The sequence below is a fragment of the Canariomyces notabilis genome (genome assembly GCF_033297395.1).
Source record: "Canariomyces notabilis strain CBS 508.74 unplaced genomic scaffold N656scaffold_25, whole genome shotgun sequence".
In the NCBI taxonomy this organism is placed as follows: Eukaryota; Fungi; Ascomycota; class Sordariomycetes; order Sordariales; family Chaetomiaceae; genus Canariomyces; species Canariomyces notabilis.
In genome coordinates this window covers 274809-300389 of record NW_027041847.1, presented here as the reverse complement: position 1 = coordinate 300389, position 25581 = coordinate 274809, and the positions used below count along the sequence as shown (strand labels likewise).

General features: G+C 57.4%; 6 protein-coding genes across 6 annotated transcripts; 3 read left to right on the top strand and 3 right to left on the bottom strand.

Moving 5' to 3' along the window:
• Nucleotides 1-77: 77 nt before the first annotated feature.
• Nucleotides 78-3948, bottom strand: N656DRAFT_737996 (uncharacterized protein). Its single transcript, XM_064812757.1, has 3 exons — nucleotides 3716-3948; nucleotides 1688-3647; nucleotides 78-1626 (listed from the first exon to the last, which is right to left on the bottom strand). The coding sequence occupies exons 1-3, from the start codon at nucleotides 3782-3784 to the stop codon at nucleotides 335-337; spliced, it is 3321 nt and encodes a 1106-aa protein (XP_064667021.1). The 5' UTR covers nucleotides 3785-3948; the 3' UTR covers nucleotides 78-334.
• Nucleotides 3949-4425: 477 nt separating this feature from the next.
• On the top strand, nucleotides 4426-5299 carry N656DRAFT_800963 (HAD-like protein; the record flags this gene model as incomplete). Its single annotated transcript, XM_064818063.1, has 2 exons — nucleotides 4426-4550; nucleotides 4621-5299. The coding sequence occupies 2 exons, from the start codon at nucleotides 4426-4428 to the stop codon at nucleotides 5297-5299; spliced, it is 804 nt and encodes a 267-aa protein (XP_064667020.1).
• A 684-nt stretch (nucleotides 5300-5983) lies between these two features.
• Nucleotides 5984-7825, bottom strand: N656DRAFT_339834 (kinase-like protein). The gene is made up of 5 exons (XM_064809300.1): nucleotides 7304-7825; nucleotides 7084-7241; nucleotides 6496-7027; nucleotides 6226-6427; nucleotides 5984-6173 (listed from the first exon to the last, which is right to left on the bottom strand). The coding sequence occupies exons 1-5, from the start codon at nucleotides 7583-7585 to the stop codon at nucleotides 6082-6084; spliced, it is 1266 nt and encodes a 421-aa protein (XP_064667019.1). The 5' UTR covers nucleotides 7586-7825; the 3' UTR covers nucleotides 5984-6081.
• Nucleotides 7826-8953: 1128 nt separating this feature from the next.
• N656DRAFT_783035 (transcription elongation factor Spt6) lies at nucleotides 8954-13983 on the top strand. Its single transcript, XM_064815865.1, has 4 exons — nucleotides 8954-9358; nucleotides 9433-9618; nucleotides 9673-13291; nucleotides 13357-13983. Exons 1-4 carry the CDS (start codon nucleotides 9185-9187, stop codon nucleotides 13623-13625), a joined length of 4248 nt encoding a protein of 1415 aa, XP_064667018.1. The 5' UTR covers nucleotides 8954-9184; the 3' UTR covers nucleotides 13626-13983.
• Nucleotides 13984-14291: 308 nt separating this feature from the next.
• On the top strand, nucleotides 14292-22502 carry N656DRAFT_839139 (putative oxysterol binding protein; the record flags this gene model as incomplete). Its single annotated transcript, XM_064818891.1, has 6 exons — nucleotides 14292-14559; nucleotides 14636-14712; nucleotides 14776-16933; nucleotides 16967-17593; nucleotides 18372-20638; nucleotides 20678-22502. The coding sequence occupies exons 1-6, from the start codon at nucleotides 14524-14526 to the stop codon at nucleotides 22500-22502; spliced, it is 6990 nt and encodes a 2329-aa protein (XP_064667017.1). The 5' UTR covers nucleotides 14292-14523.
• A 273-nt stretch (nucleotides 22503-22775) lies between these two features.
• N656DRAFT_813922 (MFS general substrate transporter) lies at nucleotides 22776-25170 on the bottom strand (the record flags this gene model as incomplete). The annotated part of the gene is made up of 7 exons (XM_064818382.1): nucleotides 24554-25170; nucleotides 24346-24441; nucleotides 24194-24269; nucleotides 24007-24110; nucleotides 23649-23936; nucleotides 23459-23564; nucleotides 22776-23393 (listed from the first exon to the last, which is right to left on the bottom strand). The coding sequence occupies exons 1-7, from the start codon at nucleotides 24802-24804 to the stop codon at nucleotides 22776-22778; spliced, it is 1539 nt and encodes a 512-aa protein (XP_064667016.1). The 5' UTR covers nucleotides 24805-25170.
• Between the last annotated feature and the right edge of the window lie 411 nt (nucleotides 25171-25581).

Here is a 25581-nt window from a genome sequence, read left to right as displayed (position 1 = left end):
TATGTGCTCGGGGTGTCTGTCGTGTCCGTCACTCTCCATAGGTACTCAGCATTCTTTACTCACATGATAGAATCCAAGTGCTGATGGATAAGACTATTCCATATAAATATTGCAGACCAGTATCCGTACCACAGGTCGGGTATCACGCTACCCAGCCATAACCTTCTGAGCAGGACTCCTTCAAAACCCTGAAACCTTCCTACACCAGACCGTCCTTCGCGCCTCTAATCCCAAGAGTACCCTAATCTCCCATTGAACCCCATTTCCCCCCAAGTTCCCTCGATTTTCCCAAGAACCCCTGATCTTCCCACGAAGGCACGAACCCTAGCTTTTCTTATTGCAACAGCAAAGTCTCTTCATCCAACACGCCAAACATGCTCTCAATTTCCTTGGCCACCACCTTCAACTCCTCCGCCACCTGGCCAGTGACCAGGGCGTAAGCATACAGCAGGGCATAATCTGATTCCTCCACGTTGACGTGGCCTATACTCCCAAACCCAAACCCAAACCCAGACGAAAACCCGTTACCGACCGCGCCGTTAGTCATCGTCATCAGCTCAGCAGCAGCACGATGCTGCTGGCCATTCCCATTCCCATTCCCTTTCCCATGCTGATGCTGATGCTCCTTGCGGAACTGAAAGATCTTGCTCAGCAGCCGGTCGCGCATCCTTGTGACCGTGGGCAGCGCGTCCGTCAGGGGGTACTCGAGCATGAGGGACGAGGCGAGCACCTGGAAGACGTGGCAGATGCGCTCGCACAGCATGGCGCGCTCGTCGGCCGTGTACAGCAGCAGCGCCCGCTCGCCCTCGGTCAGGCTGCCCTTGCGCTGCGTGACGAGCGACATGGCGTAAAAGGCGTCGAGCAGCCGCGTCGTACACCCCATCAGCCGGCGGCTCTGCTCCGAGGGGAACGGCCCGCGGAGCTCAAACTCCGAGGCCGCGCTCTCGCGGAGCGAGTCGAGCCGTCCCGCGTACTTTTGGAGCGCGGCCTGTTCCCCTGAACGAAGGTAGGAGCGCGTGCAGTCACTCCGCAGGAGAATTGCCAGCGGGCCCCGCTTCCAGATAAGACCCATCTGTAGATACAGCATGCTGAGGCCTTCCTTGAATTTCTTGCGGGCCGAAATGGGCCAGATGAGACGGCAAACAATCAGCCCCCAGAGAATGCCGGCGGTGACGGCCATGAAACGGTGGAGCATGATCTCTCTGATAATGGGAGCAGTGCCGCCCTCGTCGTCGTCGTCGTCTTCGACTCTTTGTGAGATGCTGTACGCGTAGAGCGTCGTCACGTTGTACGCCAGCAGTGTAATCCTGCCCATGGGCGCCTTGCCCAACGCGATGATGACGATGAAGGTCCCAAAGGCCACCAGCGCTCCAAGGAAGACGAGAGCAACGGCACTCTCCTGAGCCAGTTTCCAATTTACGCCCGCCACGGTGATGCCGATCAGGGTTCCCAGAAACCTTGACCAACCCGTTGTATTGGCAGCGCCCACCGTCATGGAACAGACAATCATGAAGGACAAGAGGCCCCACTCGCCTCTCCAATGACGGTAAGAGTCCCTGGTCTGAGGAAGGAAGGAGAACATTGCCCAGAGCGCCGCTCCCACACCAACCTTTAAGCCGAATCGAACTGTTTCCGAGTTAGCACGGAGAACGCGCAAACCGATAACCAAAAAGCGGTAGCTACTCACTGTCATCCCTAGCTACATTCCTCACCAACCGAAGAAGCCTCTGCGATAAACTGGCAACTACTTTCTTGGTCCTGGTGGCGGGTTGAGCGACATCCCAGGCATATGTGTCCCTCCGCTGGATCATCTGGGGGGCTATTCCCCTAGGTAGCGCGCTCTTCTTGATGGGCTTAATTAGAACCTCCCGCTCGGCGTTGTCGTATGGCAGGGCCAGGTCCTTGCGACGGTAGTCCCTCCCGTTCCGCCACCACTTTAGCCAGTTCCAGCTGCGCTTTCTATGCTCGCTGACAAGCTTCAAATCATCCAGCACATCCAAATACTTCATCATCTCCTCTCCGAACGTCTGCAGGCTGAAACTGAAGTGGCCGCAGGCAGCCGCAACCTCTTCAAAGTCGGCCTTGACGCTTTCCGGTCTGGTACGGTCCAACTCGAGCTTCTTGTAGAGCTCTTCAAGCGCATTCGCCCTGTCCCTGTTAAAGAGCGCCAGGGCATCTTCAAGACTCGGACGGAAATGTTCGTTGACGATAATCTCATAATCGGGTGCCGATCCGAACGGCGGATCCCTCAGCACCTCGGAAAGTGTGTAAGCCAAGGATTTCATTGAGGGACCTAGCAAAGCAATAAAGAGCTCAAATATCTCCGAGGGATGCTGCAACGGTGGCAGGTTGGCAGCGACGGGATCAGAATGGCGTCTAGCCTTGGCGCCACCCCTCTCGTCCTCGGTGCTCTCCTCCGATACCTCGTCGATCGAGGATAGAGGGGGCAGCCGATCGATGCCACTTCTGAGCGTGCTTGCCAACAGCCGCTGTTGCCTGGGTGAGGGCAACGAGAGAACTGGGGAAGTAGACGTAGGACGGGCGGGTTCGGTCCAGGGTTCTATAGGTTCTTTCAACAGAGCGAACTGTGTATTCGCCGCGCTTCGCAGCCCGCCAATGGACTGAGCCAAGGTCTCCATCGACCGTACCACGGCCCTATCCAGCTGGTAGAGCTTCTCGTAGCCAAGAAAGTAGCGCTCAAACTTTGCCTCGCGCAGATTCTTGGTCATTTGGGGGTAGACGGACGAGTAGGCAGACGAAGCCGCGGAAAACTCGGCCGACTGCACGTCTTCCTCTGACCCGCTCAGAAACCCCCGCGTGATCAAGGCCAGCATATCTCCCAGCGAGGTGGACGCCTTGGTCATTGACTCACGCAACCCCGACACGGCCGATTCCCTCCACACCAAAAGATTGACGGCCGTAGTAATGCTGATGCCCATAATAAGCATCTTTAGGATCTGGACAATCTTTTGGCTGGAAAAGTCGCTCGTAAGCACCGCCGTCTCCTTGGTGACAACACCAATAATAGCCAGCGACGCGAGCGTGCTGCCCACATTCACCAGCGGGTTGTTCATCCTCTGCTTGACCCATCCAACAAACCCAAACCCTCCCCCAATAAAAATCATCAAGACCAACGCGTGCGCAAGCGCCACCAGACCCAGAACCCCGCCAAGAAACACCGACGTGGCCATGGACAAGACCGAGATGACCTCTGCGTACGCCACGGCCACAATGGCGATCAGGACGGCCTCAATCATGGACCCGAAGGACCTGGCAGGGTGGAAGTAGACGGTAAGGGTGGCCACGACGTGTTTGCCGTCCGGCCTGCCGAGGAAGTCTGAGAGGGGAGCCCAAAAGGTCGCCAGGCTGCCTAGCGTGTAGGCGAGGGTGCACTTGAGCACACCATGGCCGACGGGCGAATCCAGCCAGCGCAGGATGCGCAGGATGCGCAGGACATGCGTGCGCACGGCTTGCGCCAGGCTGTGCGCGCCGGCGGATACGGATTGGCGAGCGAAGAAGAGAGGGGAGGCGCCGGGGGAGGATTCGTCGGACTGTGTTGTGCTCGTGGTTGTCGTCGTGCGAAGGGTGAAGGTGCGCCGCACGCGCTCGCCCGTGGCGGGGATGATGAAGGTGCCGTTGCGTAGTTTCTGGATTGCGCGGTATCAAGTCAGAAATGGGCCATTGCATACGCTGAAAGGGATGTATCCAAGCTTACGCTTCTCTTGGACGGTCTTCGCGGGGTCCATTGGCCCGTCGGCGGTGTTGAGGAGCTTGCGGCGCTCATCGCGACTCACTGGGACGTCTCAATCTCATGATCTCCGGGCATGGGCGGTTCGAGGTCATTCGTCAGGCTCGAGGATTCAGGAACAGGGCGGAGATGGAGGAAAGAGGAGCTGGTTGGGGAACGTTGAGGTTCGTCCGTTTGGGCGCTTTGGTGATTGGTTGGTCCCACACCTATTTCCAAGCTTTGCTGAAGTCTGACCCCTGTAAAACACGTCCTACGCGGCTGGAAATCGGCAGGGGCCGCAGGCCCCCACGTTGTTGGTCTTTCCAACTCTTTCAGGCTTTCAGCAGGTTTTAGCGCATGTGGGTTTGGTTGCCCGGAAAAGCCGCCGTAAGCGTCAATCCCGTCAGTCTGGCGGGGCAGCGACGGCTCTTATCGACCTAGCTCTGACTCGCATCTAGATACTCATGTATTCCTGGGTGTAAAATCAACCTCCTGAGATTCTGGTCCTATAAACAATTGGTATACTGATCTAGAGCCGGACGCATATCACACAAAGTGTCTTCGCCTGTCCGAGGGGCGAAATCAACTAAAACTTGACAGTAAGACGCCGCTTCCTCGAACGCTGCCCCGACGGGAGTCACCGTTTCTGAGCAGGTCCTGAGTTCACCGGTTTCGCTTCAATGCGCAGGTTCTTGTCCATGTCCATGATGCAATCCGTCAAGGCTGCGAACTGGAAATTCGCGCCGCTAAATCGGCCATTTACCCCCGGCCCTCACACGCGGAAGCTAGAAGGGATTGTCTTTGACGTCGACGGAACACTATGGTGAGCCAGTTACTCTGTAATCATGCCCCTGCGCGAAACAAACCGCTAACCACCCCGACCTCCCAACCAGCGAACCACAGACTTACATGTTCGCCGAAATGCGCTCGGCACTAGGCATCTCCAAGAGCGTCGACATCCTCGAGCACGTCTACAGCCTCCCCACCGCCGAGCAGCAGCACGAGGCGATGGAGAAGATACGTGCCATTGAGCGAACAGCCATGCTAAAACAGGTCGCGCAGCCCGGATTAACACGACTAATGTCGTACCTCGACGAGCGGGGGATCCGCAAGGGCATCTGCACGCGGAACTTCGACGCGCCCGTCAACAACCTACTGAGCAAGTTCCTCGCGGGGTCCGTCTTCACGCCCATCGTGACGCGCGACTTCCGGCCGCCGAAACCCGACCCGGCGGGGATCCTGCACATTGCGCGCAGCTGGGGCCTGCTGCGCAGGAGCACCGGCGAGGCCGGGGTGCCCGCTTCGGGCGAGGAGGAGCATCAACCGGAAACGGGTCCAGACGGCGCCGCGGGGCTCCTCAAGACGGAGACAGGGGAAGAGGTGGCCGACGCGAGCGCGCTGATCATGGTGGGCGACAGCATCGACGACATCACGGCGGGCCGCCGGGCCGGGGCCAAGACGGTGCTTCTTGTCAACGATGTCAACCGCCACCTGGCCGACCACGAACATACCGATTTGGCAATATCGCGACTAGACGAGCTGATAGACGTCCTGGAAAACGGATTGCTTTGAAGGAAAGAGGGGGAGGGGAAAGACGAAACAACGCCATCAACCGATCCCTGTTTGTCTAGGATAAACTAGAATATATGCCCGTACCAGTCGGATTTGGGGGGTGCTCCACGGCAGGCATAGGCATGGACGATGCTAACTACAGATGAGATCTCCCACATACGACTCCCTCGCTGTCCTGCAGCCGCCTCCATCAGGCCCTATGTCACGAAATAACGTCCTGCCTTTTATTCCCAGCGATGCTTACCGCCCGCTTCCCCGCATCAAACATCCCCTCGCTCAGAGAAGCGAACACAAGGGCGGCAAGAGACAGAATCGAGCCAGTGTAAACGCCGGTAAATGTGGAAAATGCTCATGGGCGGTTCAAGAGGCGGCAGGGGCGTTGAAGGGTGACCGAGACAGGTCGGGCGGATTGGCGAAAGAGGAATGTGAAAGGAAAGAAGAGGAGATGGGAGTGGAGAGAGGTAAGGCATTATGGGTATGCAACGAAAAAGCCGTTTCAAACAACCCTCCCCTGTCACTGGCGGCAAGCCTGGCCATCTAAAAAGGCTGGCCGGATATCGACCGGACGGGGGTCTGCCGACGAGCATCTTTCTTCACCTCGTCCGCCGTTCCGACTCTTCGAAGCGGCGGGGGCGGAAGCGGCCGACTTGGTGCCGGCCGGATGGGCAGAGACAGGATCGCCTTGTCCGCGTTCGGAGGGCTCGTACGGCCCGCAACACGCCGCTCTTCGCTGCCCGCGTGGAGCTGCCGGCGGGGCTCAGGACTTGGGTTCGAGATGGTCGTTACTCGTAATCCAGATCCCGAATGTACAGGCGATCCACCTGGGCCGCCAGGTTTGCCTGGTCCCCCGCGTGCCTCGGATCGGCTCGGTAGGCTGGAACGTTGGTCACGATGTGACACCATGGCCCCTGAAATGGGAATCTCACCTGAAGTGGGTGTTTGCTGCGTTGCCATGTCTGTTTGGGTTAGATAGGTGGGAGAATCGCTTGAACGCAGGAGATCTCTTGTTGCAGGGGACAGCTGCGGCGTCAGGTGGGATTTGCGGTTGTCACGGTCCATCAGACCGCAAGCCCACTCTCTCAGGTCAACCGGCGTCCTCTTGGCTGCCTGTACGAACGGATCGCGATCCTAGGATGCCCGTTAGTAACAGTTTGCCAGTCCAGGGTGTCTACGGATGTCGACTGGTGCCAACTTACGAATAGTTCTTGGGGTGTCGGCCGCTGCTCGGGCTCCTTGGCTAGACATTTCTGGATCATGTCATCAAGGATCTGCGGGAAGGCATCACTCTTTGGGAGCCGCGGGGCCGGCTCGTGCACGATCTGCTGAAGCAGGTCAAGGATGCCCGCGGGGGCGCTTTCAGCATCAGATAGCTGCTCACTCGCAGCAAAGGGGAATTTGCCAATGGCCAGTTCCATAATGGTCAGGCCGAAACTCCACACATCCGACTTGACCGTATACTTCTCACCCTGGATTCGTTCGGGCGCCATGTACGTTGACGTGCCCACGAACGTGTCGGCAACAGAGTTGATGAGTTCTCCAGAGACGCCAAAGTCGCAGAGCTTGATGTGGCCCCGTGAGTTGACCAGGATATTGGACGGCTTGATGTCGCGATGCATGATGTGATGCTTGGCGTAGAGATACGTGAGCCCGCCAAGGGTTGCTTCAGCAATCTTGCCCAGAACATCCACCCGGACAGGCCCAAATACGCGGGAGATGCGGTCGAGAGAGCTGTCAAGGCCCGATTAGAGCTGATGCGGAGGGTCGAGTGACGGGATGCAACTTACCCAACATCCATATATTCCATGCACATAATGACATCGTTGTTTTCGTTGAGAAACGCACCGTAAAAGGTGACAATATAGTCGGAATGGCAACCGTGCATGATTTGCAGTTCGCGGACTATACGCTTGCGCATCTCTTTCTTGGCCTCGACGTGGATAATCTGTCGGCCGGTTAGAGAGCGCCTCGAGCCAGTCTGGTTAATCGTTTGTCGGCTGAACCAACCTTTCGTGCCATGACAGTGTTTGTCGGAATGTGCCTGACTTTGCTGACTGTCCCGCCATTACCAGCGCCCAGGTCTTTGATGGCCTCGAGATCTTCGGGCTTCAAATCCAGGTTGAACTCGATACCAATCTCCAACTGCGCGGCGTTGTCGTCTACTCGGCCCGGCGCGGGCCCCATGCGAGCATTATCGGCGGTAGGAGGAGGTTTTGGAGCCGGGTTCTTGAGAGCGAGGCCCTTGACATTCTTGCGCTTCATGGAGCGCGGGGCGAACGGGTCAGCCATTTCGGGGCAGCCGTGAGGAATCCGGGCGGGAGGATGGAAGGGCGATGGGATTCTCGGATTCGACTGGCAATGCGCCTAGACTGATCGCATTCCTCGGTGGATGCGGTGGGTTGGTGGAGAGACGGTAGCGTTGGGGGGATTAACGCCTAGAGCGGGTTCCAGTGAGAGAGTAGTAGTCAGGGGCAAGCCAGGTTATGAGAAGGGGGTAAGAGTGGGTTTGAGGTTTGAGAAACACAGCCGAGAAGCGAGCTTCCTGTCTCGCTTGCGTCCCGGAGCGCAAGACTGACGATATATCGAGGAAAGGATTGCGGTGTCCTTTTTCTTTCTCGTTTCCCGTAGTCTGGTCCCGAAGAGAGGGCGACGGGACGGCCGTTTGCAGGATGGAGTCCGCGCGACCCGTCGTATGCGATCCCTTTCAGTTTGCGGGGTACCTCACTTAGGTGCAGCAACCCGCCAACCCGGAGAAGAGCTCGGGACTGCTTCAAGTAGGAGAGGCTAGTGACCAAATATAGCGTGGATGAGAGACCTGCGAATAGGCGGCAAGTGAGCGCGTCCCTTTCAAGATATTCGGGATGTGGAAGGTTCCTAAGCTGGGCTGTGGCCGATGGTCACTCGATGTGAGGTGGGGTTGTTGGGCTAAGTGGGTGCTGCAGCAGCCAGAGGCTTGCACCACAGTGCTGTCTGGCCGTTGTGTGGATTGATGTGCCTGGGCCACTCTCTGGTTGGCCATGCTTGGCTGGTTTTTGGGCGCTCTGCGGTTACACCGAAGCCTATCATTCAGGGACCCGGGCGTGCTACCTTACCATATTTCAACGCTTCACGTTGTGAGAACTTCCACTTGTGTTGACAATGAACGGCTACTTTAGGTAGGTACGCTTATTTCATCCTTACATTGGTGTCTTACTTTTAGCTTGGATGGAAGTTGAGAGTCCAGCCTTCAGGAGAGAACACCGAAAAACCGTGCCATGTGGTTGAGGAAAGGAAACGTACTGTAAGCATGCAAAGTGTAATTAACGCTCGCCTTCTTCCCACCGCATAGCCCAACTTGGATTCAAACGCCGCAACTGGCATCTGGCTTCATGGCCCTTTCAAGTCAGAGTCTCCCATCCACAGTGTTCATGGTACGACTTTGGGCCGGTTGGTCTCCAAAGGCAGGTGTGACCAAGCGGCGGGTCCATTTGACACCCTTTTCTGTCCTTAAAGTTACTAGTGGAATTACAGTAAGTACTGTAACGAATGCGGCTAGCACAAGCCCCAGCGCGAACTGTAGTGGGGTAGTTAATTACATAGCGCTCAAGCCACAGCCGATTACTGGTTAAGGCTAACATGGAGGCTGGAGCAAGGTCAAGGCTTAAGGTAACCGCGCCACATTGGTGGCTGCTACTTCCTGCCTTTGAGAATTTCCCATAACTTTGGGAACTTCTCCCGTTTGTCTTTCAGTTTCGCAATCCTTTGATCTCCCATTCTTCTACTGGCTTGCTGCCTCGTGACTCGGGAGCACTGGCCTTTGTGGCATCCGACGACGTTTCCAGGAACGAGGTAGCCTCACTTGCTTCTGATTCTTTTCGACCGTGGTCCGCGCAACCTTCTGTCGCGAAAATGAGTGCTTCGATGCGCGACTTGATCGACGGCGAGGCCGAGCTCAATGAGGAGGAGGATGATGAGTCATTTGATGAGGAGACTGGCGAGTCCCGCGCCAGAGACAAAAATGCCATGCTAGATGACTCTAGTGAGGAGGACGAGGATGACGACGATGAAGAGGAAGCCCGAAGGGTATGCTTGCTCCCGTGCTCCCGCACGGTCGCTTTCTGCAGTCTTCGCGAAACTCTGACACGGATTCATCACAGATTCGGGAAGGTTTCATTGTCGATGAGGATGAAGAGGAGGAAGAGGCTGAAGACTCGGACGAACGCGAGCGTCGCCGGAAAAAGAAGCGTCGCCGTGAGCGCGAGGAGGAAGAGCAACTTGACGAGGAGGATTTAGACCTCATCGGTGAAGCCATACCTGAATGGGAGCGAAAATCCCAGGCGCAGGTACGTTGATTCCACGCCGTGTTACGTGTTGGTCAACATGCTCACCCCTGTCAGACCAAGTTCAAGCGTCTCAAGCGCGGACATCGAGACGAAGATCGCGGCAATGAACGACGCGGTCTCGCAGATATTTTCTCCGACGATGATGAAGATGTAGCCGACGAGCGCCCTTACGGCCGGCCGAGTCACCGCGCGCAGGCAGATGAGTTCGACGACTTCATCGAGGACGACTATCCAGAAGATGATGAAGAGCGTATCAGGCGCCAAGATGACATTGAAGTTGCTCGGCCTAGGGACAAGGGTCTTGCCCCTGGGGTAACTGGGCTGGACGAGGACGCGCTCGAAGATATGGAGGCTATCTTTGGCAACGGAGAAGACTACTATTGGGCTCTGAATATGGAACAAGAAGAGAGCGATCGTGAGCGTGAGGAACAGATGATCGAGCTCAAGGATGTCTTCGAACCATCACAGCTCCAAGAAAAGCTTCTTACGGACGAGGACAACGAGATCCGCATCATTGACGAACCGGAGCGGTTCCAGCTCGACCGCAAGCCCTTCAAAGAACAGCAAACGTCGGCCGAGTACTTTAAAGAGGAAGCCCGTTGGATCACGAACCTCATGTGGCCTCAGAAGCAATTACCTAGCGATCTACACGGCCCGTTCAACAAAGCCATTGGCAAAGTCCTCGAATTCTTTGTTATTGACGGAGTCGAGGTCCCGTACGTCTTCCAGCACCGGAGAGATTACCTCATCCACGCCAAGAAGATACGGAATCAGGATAGCCACGACCACCCCGATGGCCCCGAGTACACCATTGACGCTGAAAAGCTGCTTACACAGGATGATTTGTGGCGCATCCTGGAACTGGACATCAAGTTCCGGTCCCTGGTCGAGAAGCGAACGGCGCTCGAGAGGTCGTATGATAAGCTGAAGGAGGCCGGTGTACAGGACGATATTCTCGACGAAATGACGCATCAGGCGGCGACATTGGAGGAGTTGCAAGACCTACAGGACTACTTGAACTTCCAATACTCGGCCCAGCTCAAGGACATTGCTGCGGCGACTGATGGTGCCTCCAAGGAGATTAAACGGCCTGGCGCCAAGACGGCTCTCTTTGAGCGAATCCGAAGGTCAAATGCCTACAAGTTTGTTAAGGCCCTGGGTATCTCTCCGGACCGCCTCGCCCAAAACGCCCTTCGAGAAGGCAAGAAGGTGTCTTCAGAAGATGAAGCCAAACTGCCCGTCGACCTTGCCGATTCTCTAGTTGACGGTGAATTCCCTACCGCGGAGCAAGTGATCAATGCTGCTCGTCAGATGTATTCCGACGAACTCTTCTTTAGCCCGCGCATGCGCAAGCACTTCCGCATTCAGTACTACCAGATGGGCTCCGTGAGCTGTCGCCGGACGGAGAAGGGTCTCCGGAAGATCGATGAGGCGCACCCCTACTACGAAATCAAGTACCTAATCAACCATACCATTCGAGATCTGGCTGTCCGGCCCGAAATTTTCCTCAAGATGATGAAGGCTGAAGAAGAAGGCCTTGTCGAGGTCCGCCTCACCTTGGAAAACGAGCGCGAGTTCCGGCGACAACTCTACAGCGAATTTGCCTCGGACAACTTTAGCGATCTCGCCGACTCGTGGAATGCGGAGCGCCAGAAGGTGCTGGACATGGCATTTGGCAAGCTTGAAAAAGTGGTTGCCAAAGGCGTAAAGGACTCGCTTCGGACAGCTTGTCAGGATGAGCTGCTCAAGACGTGCCGCGAAGAGTATTTCAACCGGCTCGACCAGGCACCTCTCAAGCCCAAGGGCATGGTGCTTGGTACGACACCGCGCGTGCTCACTCTTTCCAACGGTATGGGTGATCCGAATCGTGATCCCGTGTGCTGGACTTGGGTGGAGGAAGATGGCAGGGTCCTAGAGCATGGGAAATTCGTCAACCTTGCGCGGGACGAAAGCCAGCGAGATGCTTTTGCCGACTTGGTCCGCCGGAGAAATCCGGATGTTGTGGGCATATCAGGTTTTTCAGCGGACACGCACCGATTGGTGAAGGACGTTGAGGCTCTGATCAGCGAGAAGGGCCTCATGGGCCCAGAATACGAAGATCCCGAGATGAACGAGTACCGCAGCGATCTACTCGAGGTGGTAATAGTGAACGACGAGGTGGCACGCCTGTACAAGGACAGCCCGCGCGCGATCGCCGAGCACCCGACCTTGAACCCACTCACTCGGTACTGTATCGCGTTGGCCAGGTACATGCAGAATCCTTTGAAGGAGTATGCGGCCCTAGGAAAAGACGTGACATCACTCCTGATACACCCATACCAGCAGTATCTCCCCCAAGACAAGTTGTACAAGCATATGGAGACGGCCATGGTGGACATTGTCAACCTTTGTGGCGTGGATATCAACGAAGCGATGGGAGACAGCTACACTGCCAATCTCCTGCCTTACGTCGCCGGTCTTGGCCCACGCAAGGCTCAGCTGCTCATCAAGGGCATCAACGCGAACGGTGGGGTTGTCAATTCGCGTGATGAGCTGGTCGGTGATCCGGAACGGCATAAGATTCCCGTGCTAGGTCCCCGGGTGTGGAACAACTGCGCCAGCTTCCTCTACATTGAGTACGACGCTACCAATCCCGACTCGGACCCCCTGGACAACACGCGCATTCACCCCGAAGACTACGACTTGGCACGCAAGGTGGCAGCGGATGCGCTTGGCTTGGACGAAGAGGACGTCAAGGCCGAGACAGACGAGAACGGCCCCGGGGCGATCGTGCGCAAACTATTCAGGGAGGAGGAGCAGGACAAGGTCAATGAACTGATCCTGGAGGAGTATGCGGAGCAACTGCTGCGAGAATATCAGCAACGCAAGCGAGCCACCTTGGAGGCGATCCGAGCCGAACTAATGGGCCCTTTCGAAGAGCTCAGGAAAAACTTCAAGGTGCTGAAAACGGACCAGATCTTTACCATGTTCACGGGGGAAACGAGGGAGTCTTTCTGCGAGGGCATGATCGTCCCGGCGAACGTCCGCGTCGTCAAGGATGACTTTGCCATTGTCAAACTGGATTGCGGAATTGAGGGCAGGATCGAGGCACACGAGGTGTCTTACCGGCACTCGATCAAGGACATGCTCCAAGTTGGGCAGACGGTCCAAGCAAAAGTGGTGGAAGTCAACCGCAAAGACTTTGTCTGCAAGCTTTCCATGAGGGAAGAAGAGCTGCGGAGGCCATACCGGAGGCATTTTGACTACGGGCGCGGGCAATGGGACTTTAAGCTTGAGGATGAAGACCGGGAGGAGCTGCGGGAGAAGGACAAGGTCACGGGCCGCACGCAGAGGGTCATCAAGCACCCGCTGTTTAAGCCGTTCAACGGCATCCAGGCCGAAGAGTACCTGGGTGGGCTACCACCGGGCGAAGTGGTCATCCGGCCATCGTCCAAGGGCAATGACCACTTGACGGTGACGTGGAAGGTTGCCGACGGCGTCTATCAGCACATTGATGTGCTCGAATTGCAGAAGGAAAACGAGTTTTCGGTTGGCAAGGTGCTCCGCGTCGGCAGCAAGTACTCGTACTCGGACCTGGACGAGCTTATTGTGGACCACGTCAAGGCCATGGCCAAGAAGGTGGAGGAGCTCATGCAGCATGAGAAGTTCCAGAAGGGGTCGCGCAGTGATCTTGGTAAGTGTACACGTGCGCGTTCATTGGTTGTATTGTGCGTGTGTGTCTAACCTGTTGACCCGCAGAGAAATGGTTGACGACGTATATCGATGCCAATCCGAACCGGTCCACATACGCCTTCTGCCTAGACACCAAGCACCCCGGGTACTTCTTCCTCTGCTTCAAGGCATCACGCAACTCCAAGGTCAACGCATGGATGGTGCGTGTGATTCCGCACGCCTACGAGCTTCTCAAGAGCCAGTATCCGGACATGCGCGCGCTCTGCAATGGCTTCAAGTTGCGGTACCAGAGCGAGATGCTCAAGATGCAGTCAGGCGGCGGGATGAGGCACTAATAAGAACGGTTGGCCCAATACGAGGGCACCTTATGTTTTGTACTGTACATAATCTATCTGGGATGAATTACTTGGCGCGTTGGGAGGGTCTCAACAGTATGATTCGAGGGTTCCGCGAAGGGAGATCTGGGTATGCCGCGCAAACTAAATTAAAGACATAACTCAAGCCACTTACATACTTCTTCTGTGGTGCAATGAGAGATTGCTGCTGGAACCCAAGTCAGAAATGCGAGGTGATGCGCACTGGATACGGATAGGGAGGAACCATTTGCGATGCTGCCTGGACAACTGAAATCAGGGGACCTGTGTATGTACGGAGTATAACGACATTATTGAACACATTGATAGTAAAATGTAAACTGGATGAAATAGATGCCGCTTGATACAAGGCATCTTGCTATGCTATCGAATGGATTCCATGCGAGGATGTCGGCAGGTTCGGACCGAGTATCTTCTGCTATGACGTTTAGAACAGGAGAGAGCGACCTAGAGACTCGAGTCCATAGGGCTGATATATTCCGTCTACGAAAGACCCAGAGAAGAGCTGCCGGCATTGCCGACGGGCACTTGCCAGCCCCGCGAACAACTGTCAGCAGCCACCTCTATTAAAGTATTAGGGGGCGCTCACGGTAGCCCAGCCACACCACTCACAGCACTAGGTTCCAACTTCTTAACAAGGTGACTTGAACTCGAGCCGCTTCAGAGACCACTTTGTCGCAACGTGCACCCTCCTGCCCTCCTGCCTCGAAACCCCGTCTTCGCCCAGTTGCGCCTGGCTATTGCTTGCGAAAAGCGCACAGGCGATGGGACACCACCCTCGGGGCTTATGAAATATTTCTGACGTGGCAACACTCGGATTGACAGCATTAGGTACCGCAGGCGCAAAGAACAGCGCACCATGGCAGGCATCGAGCAATTGGAGATCCACAGCAAGGTTAGAGAAGTTATCAATCGTATCAACGGACCTGTTGCAAACAATTGCTAACCCGATTTCTCTCCCTCTACTCCAGGCTTACATTGTGCGATGGGTCAAGGTCGATGCTGGCCACACCATCTCGTGGAGCGTTCAGCCACACAAGAAGTCAATGTAAAGAAAACTGTTGGCTCCTCTCCGACAAGCAAACAGCAGGCTGACCGTGTCTTGGGACAGAAACTTTGCCATTGTCAAGCATCCCGGGACCGGCGCTACGAACCTTGCCTCACAGACCGACGAGCTGGGCCTCGCTGACCAGCATACCGAAGGCGTCGCCGCCGAGACGAAGGGCAGTCTTTTCGCCAAGAAAGATGCCAGCACCGCCCAGGACCAGCTCGCCAAGAAGGGCTTCATACCGATAAAATGGCACGGGAAATGCGAGGCCGACAAGGTCTCTGTCGGCACTTACGACGTGTTACAGGGTGGCATGTTCGGCCTCGTCTTCGACAACACCTTCTCCAAGCAGACGTCCAAGACAGCCACCTTTGTCCTCCTCATCTACCCAACGGGCAACCCGCCGCAGACGGCGCGCCACCTGCCCAATCTCCAGGCTGGCCCCATCGCCAGCACCAGCAGGACGAGCCTGGGCAAGCACAACAGTCCGCGCCTCGGCGCCGTGACCTCGGAATCGGCCGACAGCCTTCATAGCCACCAGACATCCGGGCGCGGGCGGGCATTGTCCTCGGCCGCCAAGAGCGATGCAACCGTGTCGGGCTCGTACCATGTCGGCGTTCTCCTGAAGAGGAGACGGAAAAAGGGGCAGGGCTACGCCAGGCGCTTCTTTTCGCTCGACTACACGACCTGCACCTTGTCTTACTATCACAACCGCAATTCGTCGGCCCTCAGGGGCGCCATTCCGCTGAGCCTGGCGGCCATTGCCGCCGACGAGCGGCGGCGCGAGATCACGATTGACTCTGGGGCCGAGGTATGGCACCTGAAGGCGTCCAATGCCAAGGAGTTCAGCGACTGGGCCCGCGCTTTGGAGCGGGCGAGCAAAATCGCCCGAGGCTTGGAGACTGCCCTTAGCGAGCCGGTACCTGAGGCGCCGGGGGCTGCCGAAAATGCCGAGCCCGTCCCCAACACGCAGCAGGAGGAGGACAGGGAATGGGAGCAGGTTGAGGCGCTCGTCAGTAGGATTGTCGGGACGAGGGATGCCCTTCGGCGCCTCGTCAAGGATATGGCTGCTCACAAGCAAGTGCATAGCAACCACTCGTCATCACATCTGTCACCGCCGACTCCATCGGGGACCGAAGGCTCGGACGGCTACTTTACTCCGCCGGCGGACAAGCGGCTGTTTTGGAAGCGCAAGGCTAGCGGGGCGTCGTCTCCACGCTCACCACCGGCTGCGCAGACTGCGGCCGGCTCATCCCTGACTGTCCCGACAAGCAGCACTGGCGCGGCAGCCCCGAACGGGCTCAAGTCGTCGACGAGCCTTCAGGAGGACCGCGACACGTACGACAATTGCGCGGCGCTACTCAACGACCTAGATTCGGTGGTGGTCGAGTTCTCCGTCCTCCTCAACACCAGCAAACGCAGGCGGATACCAGCGCAAGCAGCCGCTGCTGCGCCGAGGACGAGCATTGAGTCGGCTTCGACTGCCGACGAGTTCTTTGATGCCGAGGCGGGCGAATCCGAGAGGTCGCAGAACAAGCTCATGATTATCGAGCACCAAAGCGAAGAGGACACGCCAGCGTCTGACGTCGACGACGAGATCCACGAATCGTCGTCTGTGTCGTCAATCGAAGAAGACGAGCACGCGGCCGACGGTGCAGCCAGCTTGTTCCCGACCAAACCAAAATCGCTCGCTCCGCTGCCCATCACCGAGGCCGTGACGCGCCGCAGAACAATCCCACCAGCCAAGGTGTCGCCGCCGAGCCTGATTGCGTTTGTGCGCAAGAACGTGGGCAAGGACCTCAGCACCATCAGCATGCCCGTGTCGGCCAACGAGCCGACGTCGCTGCTGCAGCGCATGGCCGAGCAGCTCGAGTACTCTTACCTGCTTGACGCGGCGGCGCAGCAGCCGCAGCCCCGGGACCGGCTGGCGCGCGTGGCCGCCTTTGCCGTGTCCCAGTTCAGCAACTCACGCGCCAAGGAGCGCGCCATCCGCAAGCCCTTCAACCCCTTGCTCGGGGAGACGTTTGAGCTGCTCCGCTCCGACGCCGACGTCGGGTTTGGCGGTGCCGGGTTTCGTTTGTTGGTGGAGAAGGTGACGCACCGCCCCGTGCGCCTCGCCATGCAGGCCGACAGCGCGCGGTGGTCCTTTGCGCAGTCCCCCGCGCCGACGCAGAAGTTTTGGGGCAAGAGTGCTGAGCTCACCACCGAGGGCCGCGTGCGGGTGTGTCTGCGTTTGCCGGACGGGTCTGATGAGCGGTACAGCTGGGATGTTGCTACCGTGTTTTTGAGGAATGTTGTCATGGGCGAGAAATATGTCGAGCCTGTCGGATCCATGCACGTCGTCAACGACAGCACCGGTGCCAAGGCGGTGGTCGAGTTTAGGTCCAAGGGCGTGTTTGGCGGCCGCGGCGAGGAGGTGCAGGGTGAGATTTACGGTCCCGACGGCGCACATGCTGGGGTGTCGCTCACGGGTACCTGGACGGGAGCCCTGCGGACGAGTCCTGGTGGGGAGGAGATTTGGCGGGTTGGGAGTTTGGTGGAGAATGCGGCGAGTACGTATGGCTTGACGACCTTTGCGGCGGGGTTGAATGAGATTACGAAGCTGGAGAAGGGGAAGTTGCCGCCTACGGATAGTAGATTGAGACCGGACCAGCGGCTTGCGGAGCAGGGGGAGTTGGATAAAGCGGAGGAGTGGAAGGCGAAGTTGGAGGAGGCGCAGAGGCAGAGACGGAGGAGGATGGAGGAGGCTGGCGAGGAGTATAAGCCGAGGTGGTTTGTTAAGGTCGGGGGAGGGGGAGGAGTAGACGGGGGTGGTGGTGGGGAGGAGGTGTGGAAGATTAAGAGTGGGAAGGATGGGTATTGGGAGGAGAGGGCTAAGGGGGTTTGGTCGGGGGTGGTGGATATTTTTGATGCGTAGGGACTGCTATGGCTTTAAGGGGAGGTCAACTCATAACCGTGACCCAACGCAGGGTGGATAGGGTACCTAGGGTAGGAATGGTTAGAAGGGATGGTTATGGTAAGGCAAGGCGCAGCCGGGAGTACTGGGTTCGGTTTGAGGACGGGGAGGGGAGGGGGTATGGGATAGAAATTTAGGGTTCTTTACAATAGAGGTAGCATGCGCTTGATATTTGATCTTGTTGTCTGAGGGTCGTTGGTCTGAACCTCAGTGCCCTTTTCCCTATCTTTGCTTGTCTTTGCTTATCTTTGTTAACCGGAAGTCCCTCGGCTGAAGCTCCGTTCCTATCGGACATAACGCCGATGGATGCCGTAAGCCGGGGCTGATGCGGGGCAGCCGGTCGCCGTTGCCGGAGCTTTGAGCTTGTCCATTACCAATTCACGTCACCCACCTTATGATTTGATGATCTTTTGCGCCCTTTACGTCTGTTTGCAGTGTAATTCTCCCCATTCATTCATGCAGCAGAGCTGAGATTGGACCGGTATATGTATGTTTACGTATGTGATGTACTTTAGTTACCCGTACTTAACAGTCTTGCCTTGCCTTGCCCTTTTTCCTCAACATCGTCCTCCTCCTCCCAATATCTCTCGCATCCATCTCTATCTGACCTTGCCCTGGATACGTAACTCCCTGTAATCAATCAACAACAACAAACATGTCCCCCACAGAAGGAAAAACAAAAACAACAAAACCACCGACAAAGGGCATCCGCATCGCCATCGACCGCGGCGGCACCTTCACCGACTGTGTTGGGTCCCTTCCCGGGCACGACGACGTCGTCATCAAACTGCTCTCCGAAGACCCGGCCAACTACGATGACGCCCCGCTTGAAGGCATCCGCCGCATCATGCAGCATTTCTTGAAACAAGAAATCCCCCGCGGCACGCCCCTCGACACCTCCCGGATTGAGTCAATCCGCATGGGCACCACGGTCGCGACCAATGCCCTGCTGGAGAGAAAAGGCGAGAAGATTGCCTTGGTCACGACGGAAGGGTTTGGGGATTGTCTGGTCATTGGCAATCAGTCGAGGCCGGCCATCTTTGATTTGGCGATTCGCAAGCCGGATGTGCTGTATGAGATGGTGGTGGAGGTCGGGGAGAGGGTGACGTTGGAGGATTATGCTGAGGATCCGGACAGGAGGGTGACGCGGGTGGAGGTGCATGCTGGGACGGCGGAGGCGGGGAGCGAGGAGGTGGTTATGGGCTTGTCGGGGGAGGCGGTGAGGGTTTTGAAGAGGCCTGATAGAGAGGTGGTGAGGGAGCAGTTGAGGGCGGTGTTGGAGAAGGGGATTAGGAGTATTGCCGTGTGTCTGATGCATGGGTATACCTTTCCAGATCATGAACGGTTGGTGGGCGAGGTGGCCAAGGAGTTGGGGTTTGAGCATGTGTCGCTGAGTCATGAGCTGATGCCCATGATCAAGCTTGTGTCAAGGGCTACGTCGGTGTGCGCGGATGCGTATCTCACCCCGGCCATCAAGAAGTACATTGCGGGGTTTCAGAAGGGGTTTGCTGGCGGGTTGGGGACCAAGAGTGTTACCGGAAAAGGGGAGGAGGGAGAAAGGGGCGCGAGGTGCGAGTTTATGCAGAGCGATGGTGGCCTGGTGGATGTGGACAAGTTCACGGGCCTGCGTGCCATCTTGTCCGGTCCTGCAGGCGGCGTCGTCGGCTACGCCATCACGTCGTACGACGAGAAGACAAAAATCCCCGTCATCGGCTTTGACATGGGCGGCACCAGCACCGACGTTTCGCGCTACGGCGAGGGCCGCTATGACCACACCTTTGAGACCACCACGGCCGGTGTTACCATCCAGTCGCCGCAACTCGACATCAACACGGTCGCTGCCGGCGGCGGGTCCATGCTGTTTTTCAGGAACGGTCTGTTCGTGGTCGGCCCAGAGTCTGCCGGTGCCCATCCGGGGCCCGCGTGCTACCGGAAAGGGGGTCCGGCAACCGTCACCGACGCAAACCTGTTCCTGGGCAGGCTTCTGCCCGAGTTTTTTCCCAAGATCTTTGGTAAGAACGAGGACGAGGGCCTGGATCTGGAGGCGAGTAGGACGGCGCTGCAGAAGCTGGCCGACCAGATCCAGACTGAAACCGGCAAGAAGATGGACATTGACGAGGTCGCGTATGGGTTTTTGACGGTGGCCAACGAGACCATGACGCGGCCCATCCGGAGCATCACTGAAGCAAAAGGCCATGACACATCCAAGCATCGCTTGGCCACTTTTGGCGGCGCGGGCGGGCAGCACGCCGTCGCCATTGCTGAGTCCCTGGGCATCAAGCAGATCCTCATCCACCGCTACTCGTCGGTCTTGTCGGCCTACGGCATGGCCCTGGCCGATGTCGTTGACGAGAGGCAGGAGCCCGACTCGGCCGTTTGGAGCGACAAGGCAGAGGTGGTAGACCAGCTGAAGAGCAAGGTGGAGAACCTCAAAGCAAAGTCCCGCCAGGCGCTGCGTGACCAGGGCTTTGACGACTCCGAGATGGTGTTTGAAGAGTACCTGAACATGCGGTACCGGGGCACCGAGTCTGCACTCATGATCATCAAGCCCGAGCACGACTGGGACTTTGGGACGGCTTTTGTGAGGCACCATCGCTACGAGTTTGGCTTTACGCTCGACGACAGGGACATCATCGTCGACGACGTCCGGGTACGAGGCATCGGAAAGAGTTTCCGCTACGACGAGAAGAGCGTGGACGAGCAGCTGAAGACAGTCACTCGGAAAGATGTGGCGGCCGAGAAGAAACACTCCGAGGCCCAGGTCTACTTTGAAGGGGGGCGAGTGAGCACGCCCGTCTACAAGCTTGGTAATCTTTCTGTTGGAGAGCTTGTCAACGGCCCCGCCATGTTGGCAGACGGGACCCAGACCATCGTGGTCACCCCTAACACCACGGCGGTGGTGCTCGAGACGCACGTCATCATTGACATTCCGGACTCTGGGAAAGACAGGTACTGCTCTACATTCCTCACGTCTAGATTCGACCATGGCTAACATAAAACCTCGATTAGATACTCAAACGTATCCGACGAGCGCGAAGTCGACCCCATCATGCTCAGCATCTTTGGCCACCGGTTCATGGCCATCGCCGAGCAGATGGGCCGCGCCCTGCAAAAGACAAGCGTCAGCACCAACGTCAAAGAACGCCTCGACTTCTCCTGCGCCATCTTCGACGCGACAGGCGGCCTCGTCGCCAACGCACCTCACCTCCCCGTCCACCTCGGCTCCATGTCGACCTGTGTACGACGCCAGGCCGAGATCTGGAAAGGCAAACTCAAGAAGGGCGACGTCGTCATCTCCAACCACCCCCATTACGGCGGCACCCATCTCCCCGACGTGACCCTGCTCATGCCCGCCTTCAACGACACGGGCGACAAAATCCTCTTCTACGCCGCCTCGCGCGCGCACCACGCCGACATAGGCGGTATCACCGCCGGCTCCATGCCCCCGCACTCACGGGAACTCGCCCAAGAAGGCGCAGCAATCAAAAGCGAGAAGCTCGTCAGCGAGGGCAAGTTTCACGAGGCCCGCGTCGTCGACCTCTTTTACACCCAACCCGCCCAGTACCCCGGGTGCAGCGGCACGCGGTGTCTCGCCGACAACATCAACGATTTGCGTGCTCAGGTGTCGGCCAACCAGAAGGGGATTTCTCTTATTGAAGGGCTGATCGCCGAGTACGGCGAGGAAACGGTGCAATTCTACATGCACGCGATCCAGCGCAACGCAGAGCTCTGCGTGCGGAATCTGCTCCGCGAGGTTTCCACGAGGTTTGAAGGGCGGGACTTGTCCGCCGAGGATTTCATGGACGACGGCAGCCCGATCCGCTTGCGCATCACCATCGACGCGGACAAGGGCGAAGCGGTATTCGACTTTGCCGGCACCGGGCCCGAAGTCTACGGCAACATCAACGCGCCCGAAGCCATCTCGTACTCGGCCATCATCTATTCCTTACGATGCATGATCCGCGCGGATATCCCGCTTAACCAGGGCTGTCTTGCCCCAATCACAGTCAAGATCCCCCCGGGGTCCCTCCTCTCGCCCAGCGACAACGCCGCCGTCGTAGCCGGCAACGTGTGCACGTCCCAACGCATCACCGATGTAATCCTAAAAGCCTTCCAAGCCTGCGCGGCCTCCCAAGGCGACTGCAACAACCTCACGTTTGGCTTCGGCGGGAACTTGCAGGGGCAAGAAGCCGTGCGGGGGTTTGGATACTACGAGACCATTGCTGGCGGATCGGGCGCCGGGCCGGAATGGGAGGGCACCGACGGGGTGCACACACACATGACCAACACGCGGATTACGGACTCGGAGGTGTTTGAGCGGCGGTACCCGGTGCTGTTGAGACGGTTTGCGATTCGGAAAGGGTCTGGTGGGAAGGGGAGACATCGCGGCGGGGACGGGGTGGTGCGGGATATTGAGTTTCGGATTCCGGTGCAGGTTTCTATTCTGAGTGAGAGGAGGGTTTTTAGGCCGTACGGCATGGCTGGTGGTGGGGATGGGGAGTGTGGGTTGAACTTGTGGGTGCGCAGGGTGAAAAAGGCGAGTTGGGAGAAGAGTTTGCGCAGGTTGCAGCAGGAGAGTAAAGGGGAAGGGGAAGGAAACGGGGACGGGGAGGATGAAGACGAGTACGAGGAGCGGTACATCAACCTGGGCGGGAAGAACAGCGCGCCCATGGAAGCCGGAGACCGCGTTATCATCTGCACCCCCGGTGGTGGCGGTTGGGGTCCCGTCGGCGATGACAAGGTCACCAGCAGACCGACCCAGACGGCGGACCCGACGCTGGCCTGGAGAAAGGGGTCGCATTTTGCAAGGGAAACCACGGCGCTACAGGCTTGATTCCGGCCGGTGGCATGGGGTGTCTACAGTAGCAGCGCCGTATACACTTGTGCCGGGTCTACTCCAGTCATTGAAGATGATCATAAGATTACCCGAGCTGTGGGACAATAAATTTATGTTGGAAGCTTGGTCTTTTTCATGACTGTGTAACGCAGTGATATGTACAAAGCTCAAGCAAGATGCTGAATATATATTCAACCATTCGATGCCTGATCAGCGGCCTACGTCGATGCCTACTACATAGGTACAATACATACCCGTCCTCATCCTCAACTAAACCTTGAACCTGAACCCGCCCTCGCCCGGAACCAGCGTGTTGATGGCCCCCTCCACAAACTCTCCCCGGTCAAGTTTTTTGTTCAACCTGACAAGGATGAAGCGCAGCACGGTGGCGGTGCAGACGGCAATGAAAGCCGTCACGCAGTTGACCGACATGGCGACCGTGTAGCGCGGCCCCGCGCTGGTCGGGTACATGTAGCTGGCGTAGATGCTGCTGCAGTTGGAGACGGCGTTGATAAACGCCAGCGCCGCGGCGCGCTTGGCGGGCGGGCGCGGCAGCGTGTTGCTGATCCAGGCCAGGGCGACGACGAAGCCCGAGTAGACGGCGGGCACCATGAGCATCATGCTGAGGTAGCGCGGGGCCAGCGCCGTCGTCGACGCGGCGATGATGTAGGCCACGATGGCGACCCACATGGGGATGGTGATGTGCCAGTAGCGCTCGCCCGTCTTGTCGGCGTGCGTGGCGTTGAGGTAGGTGGCGATGACGGCGAGCACGTAGGGGGGTGCCGTCAGCAGCAGCGACACGGTGTGGCTGTACCCGAGCGTGTCGACGACGGTGGGGAAGAAGTTGGTCACGGTCCCGCTGGCGACGATGCAGAAGAGGAGCACGATCTGTGATTGCTTGTGTTAGCTTTGCAGATGTCGCTCGACGTTTCTTAGGAAAGCGTAGTAGTTACCAGGATGTACGTCTTGTAGTCGGTAAAGGCCAGTCGTGCACCCTGCCAGAAGGTCTGTTCCTTGCTGTTCACCCAGTCGTCGGCGCCAACGTCTTCCTGGAGGCGCCTGAGGCCATATGTCAGCTTCCCCTGATAATCAATCATGCGACGCGGTCCAAACCACCAACCACCAAACGTAGGAGAAACTTACCAAACCGCCAGAATCCGTTCTTCCTCGGTGAGCCACTTAGTCGTCCTTGGGAAATTAGGCAACACAAAGAAACAGGCGATAGCAATGGCGACCGTGGCTGCGCCCTCAATGATGAACAGCCACTGCCATGCCCCGAGACCGCGAGCTCCGTCCATGCCCCATGTCACGCCCGCGGATATCAGACCAGAAAAGGCGCCGGATATCAGGGCGCCCGAGTACAGGATGGCGGTGCGGAAACCGAGCTCCTTGCGCGTGTACCAGCAGGAGAGGTAGTAGAGACATCCCGGGCTGGAAACAAGATTAACCTCCCATTCTCCCTTACCCAGCGGACAAGCAGTTTCAGAGCACAACAACTCACAAGTAAGCGGCTTCAACAAAACCGAGAAAGAAGCGATTGGCGAGCAGGCCGGCTGAGTTGGTGCAGACAGCGGTGAGAGCCGAGATAGTACCCCATACTATCATCTAAGCGGTCAAAATGTTTGTCTCGGGTCAGCGGTTGGACCCAGAGATAAGTACTAAGTAACATCCCAAATCCATTGACGTACACATGCCGGCAGATAGATTGCTGGCTTGCCGAATTTGTTGAGAAACAAGTTGGAAGGTATTTGCATCAGTAGGTATCTGTAAAACAAGTCGTGTAAGTGGCTGGACAAGAGGAGCATTCTCTCAGAGTCACGCGACAATAATGGTACTTTACCCGACGAAGAGGATGCTGACAGCCGTCTGGAATTCCACCGACGACAGGTGAAGGTCTCGTTCAAGCCCGGCCAGCCGAGCAGCCGCGATGTTGTTTCTGGTGAGGAGTCAGCACACCAGTTACCACCCGAGTCATAACCCCTTTCGCCCAAAAACAAGCAGTGTTGTTTAAACCAAGCAATCACATGTGCAAGATAGTAGTAACGCACCGGTCAATGTAGTTCAGGATGTACATGATGATGATGGCCGGCAAGAGTCGCACGTCCACCTTCCTCTTGAGCTGCGTCTCGAGCCTGTGCCGCTCCTCGGGGGTCAGGCCGCGAATGAATTCGGGCGGCTCCATCGTCATACGCTGCTGCTGGCCGCTGTCCTCAATGGCCGCCGCCGCGGGCTTCTCCTCTGCGCTTGCCGTCTCATCATATCTGGATCCCTTCTCCGCCTTGTCTGCCAAGTCTGCCATGGCGAACTGTCTACCGCTCAGCTCAACTCTGGTCTCTCTCGGCCGCGGCTGTATATCACGGTGACTGTTCCGCGACGTCGTTTTTATGAATGAAGAGCGAATGTGGGCACCAGTACCAGTAGCAATCACAGGGAGACTGGGAGAGGGGGTTCCACAGATGCGGGTTGGGGACGGCTTCCTTTTGTCTTTTGAATAAGGTTCCGGGCGGAAGTGCTGTCAGGCCTGGCGGCGACATCGTTGCGACCCTGTTTTTGGATCCTGGCTACCACCCACCACCACCTCCTCCCTAGTCCCTAGCCAGATCCCACCACGTCATTCCGCCCATGGCGGGGGAGAGGGGATCAGATCTTGGCCCCTGGTATGAAACCGCGAAAGCGTAAACGCTTAGCTACAGGGTGAAAGCACTTGCATGACCTGCCTTGGAGATGGTGTTTGGCTCCGTTGGTAATTCGGATGATCTCCCCTCCTCCTTTGCGCAACGGCAGACGACAATCCAGATACCCAATGTATGTTACATGCGCTGGTGTATGCAGTATATTCCGAACACCCGCGCGCCGTTGCCGTCATTGGCTCGGGTGAAATGACCCCGGCACTTGTTCCCGCCAGAATGAAAGTTTGACAGCCCGGGGTATCTGGGGTAGGACCCGCCGGCTTTGCCGGAGATCCCAATGTGGGCAAAGCGGGGATGGCGGAGGAGGAGGAGAGTCAGGGCCGATCAGCCCGGTTCCTGTGTGGTAAAGGGCCGAATGGCAGGCGGAGAACTGCAAGCATACCTAG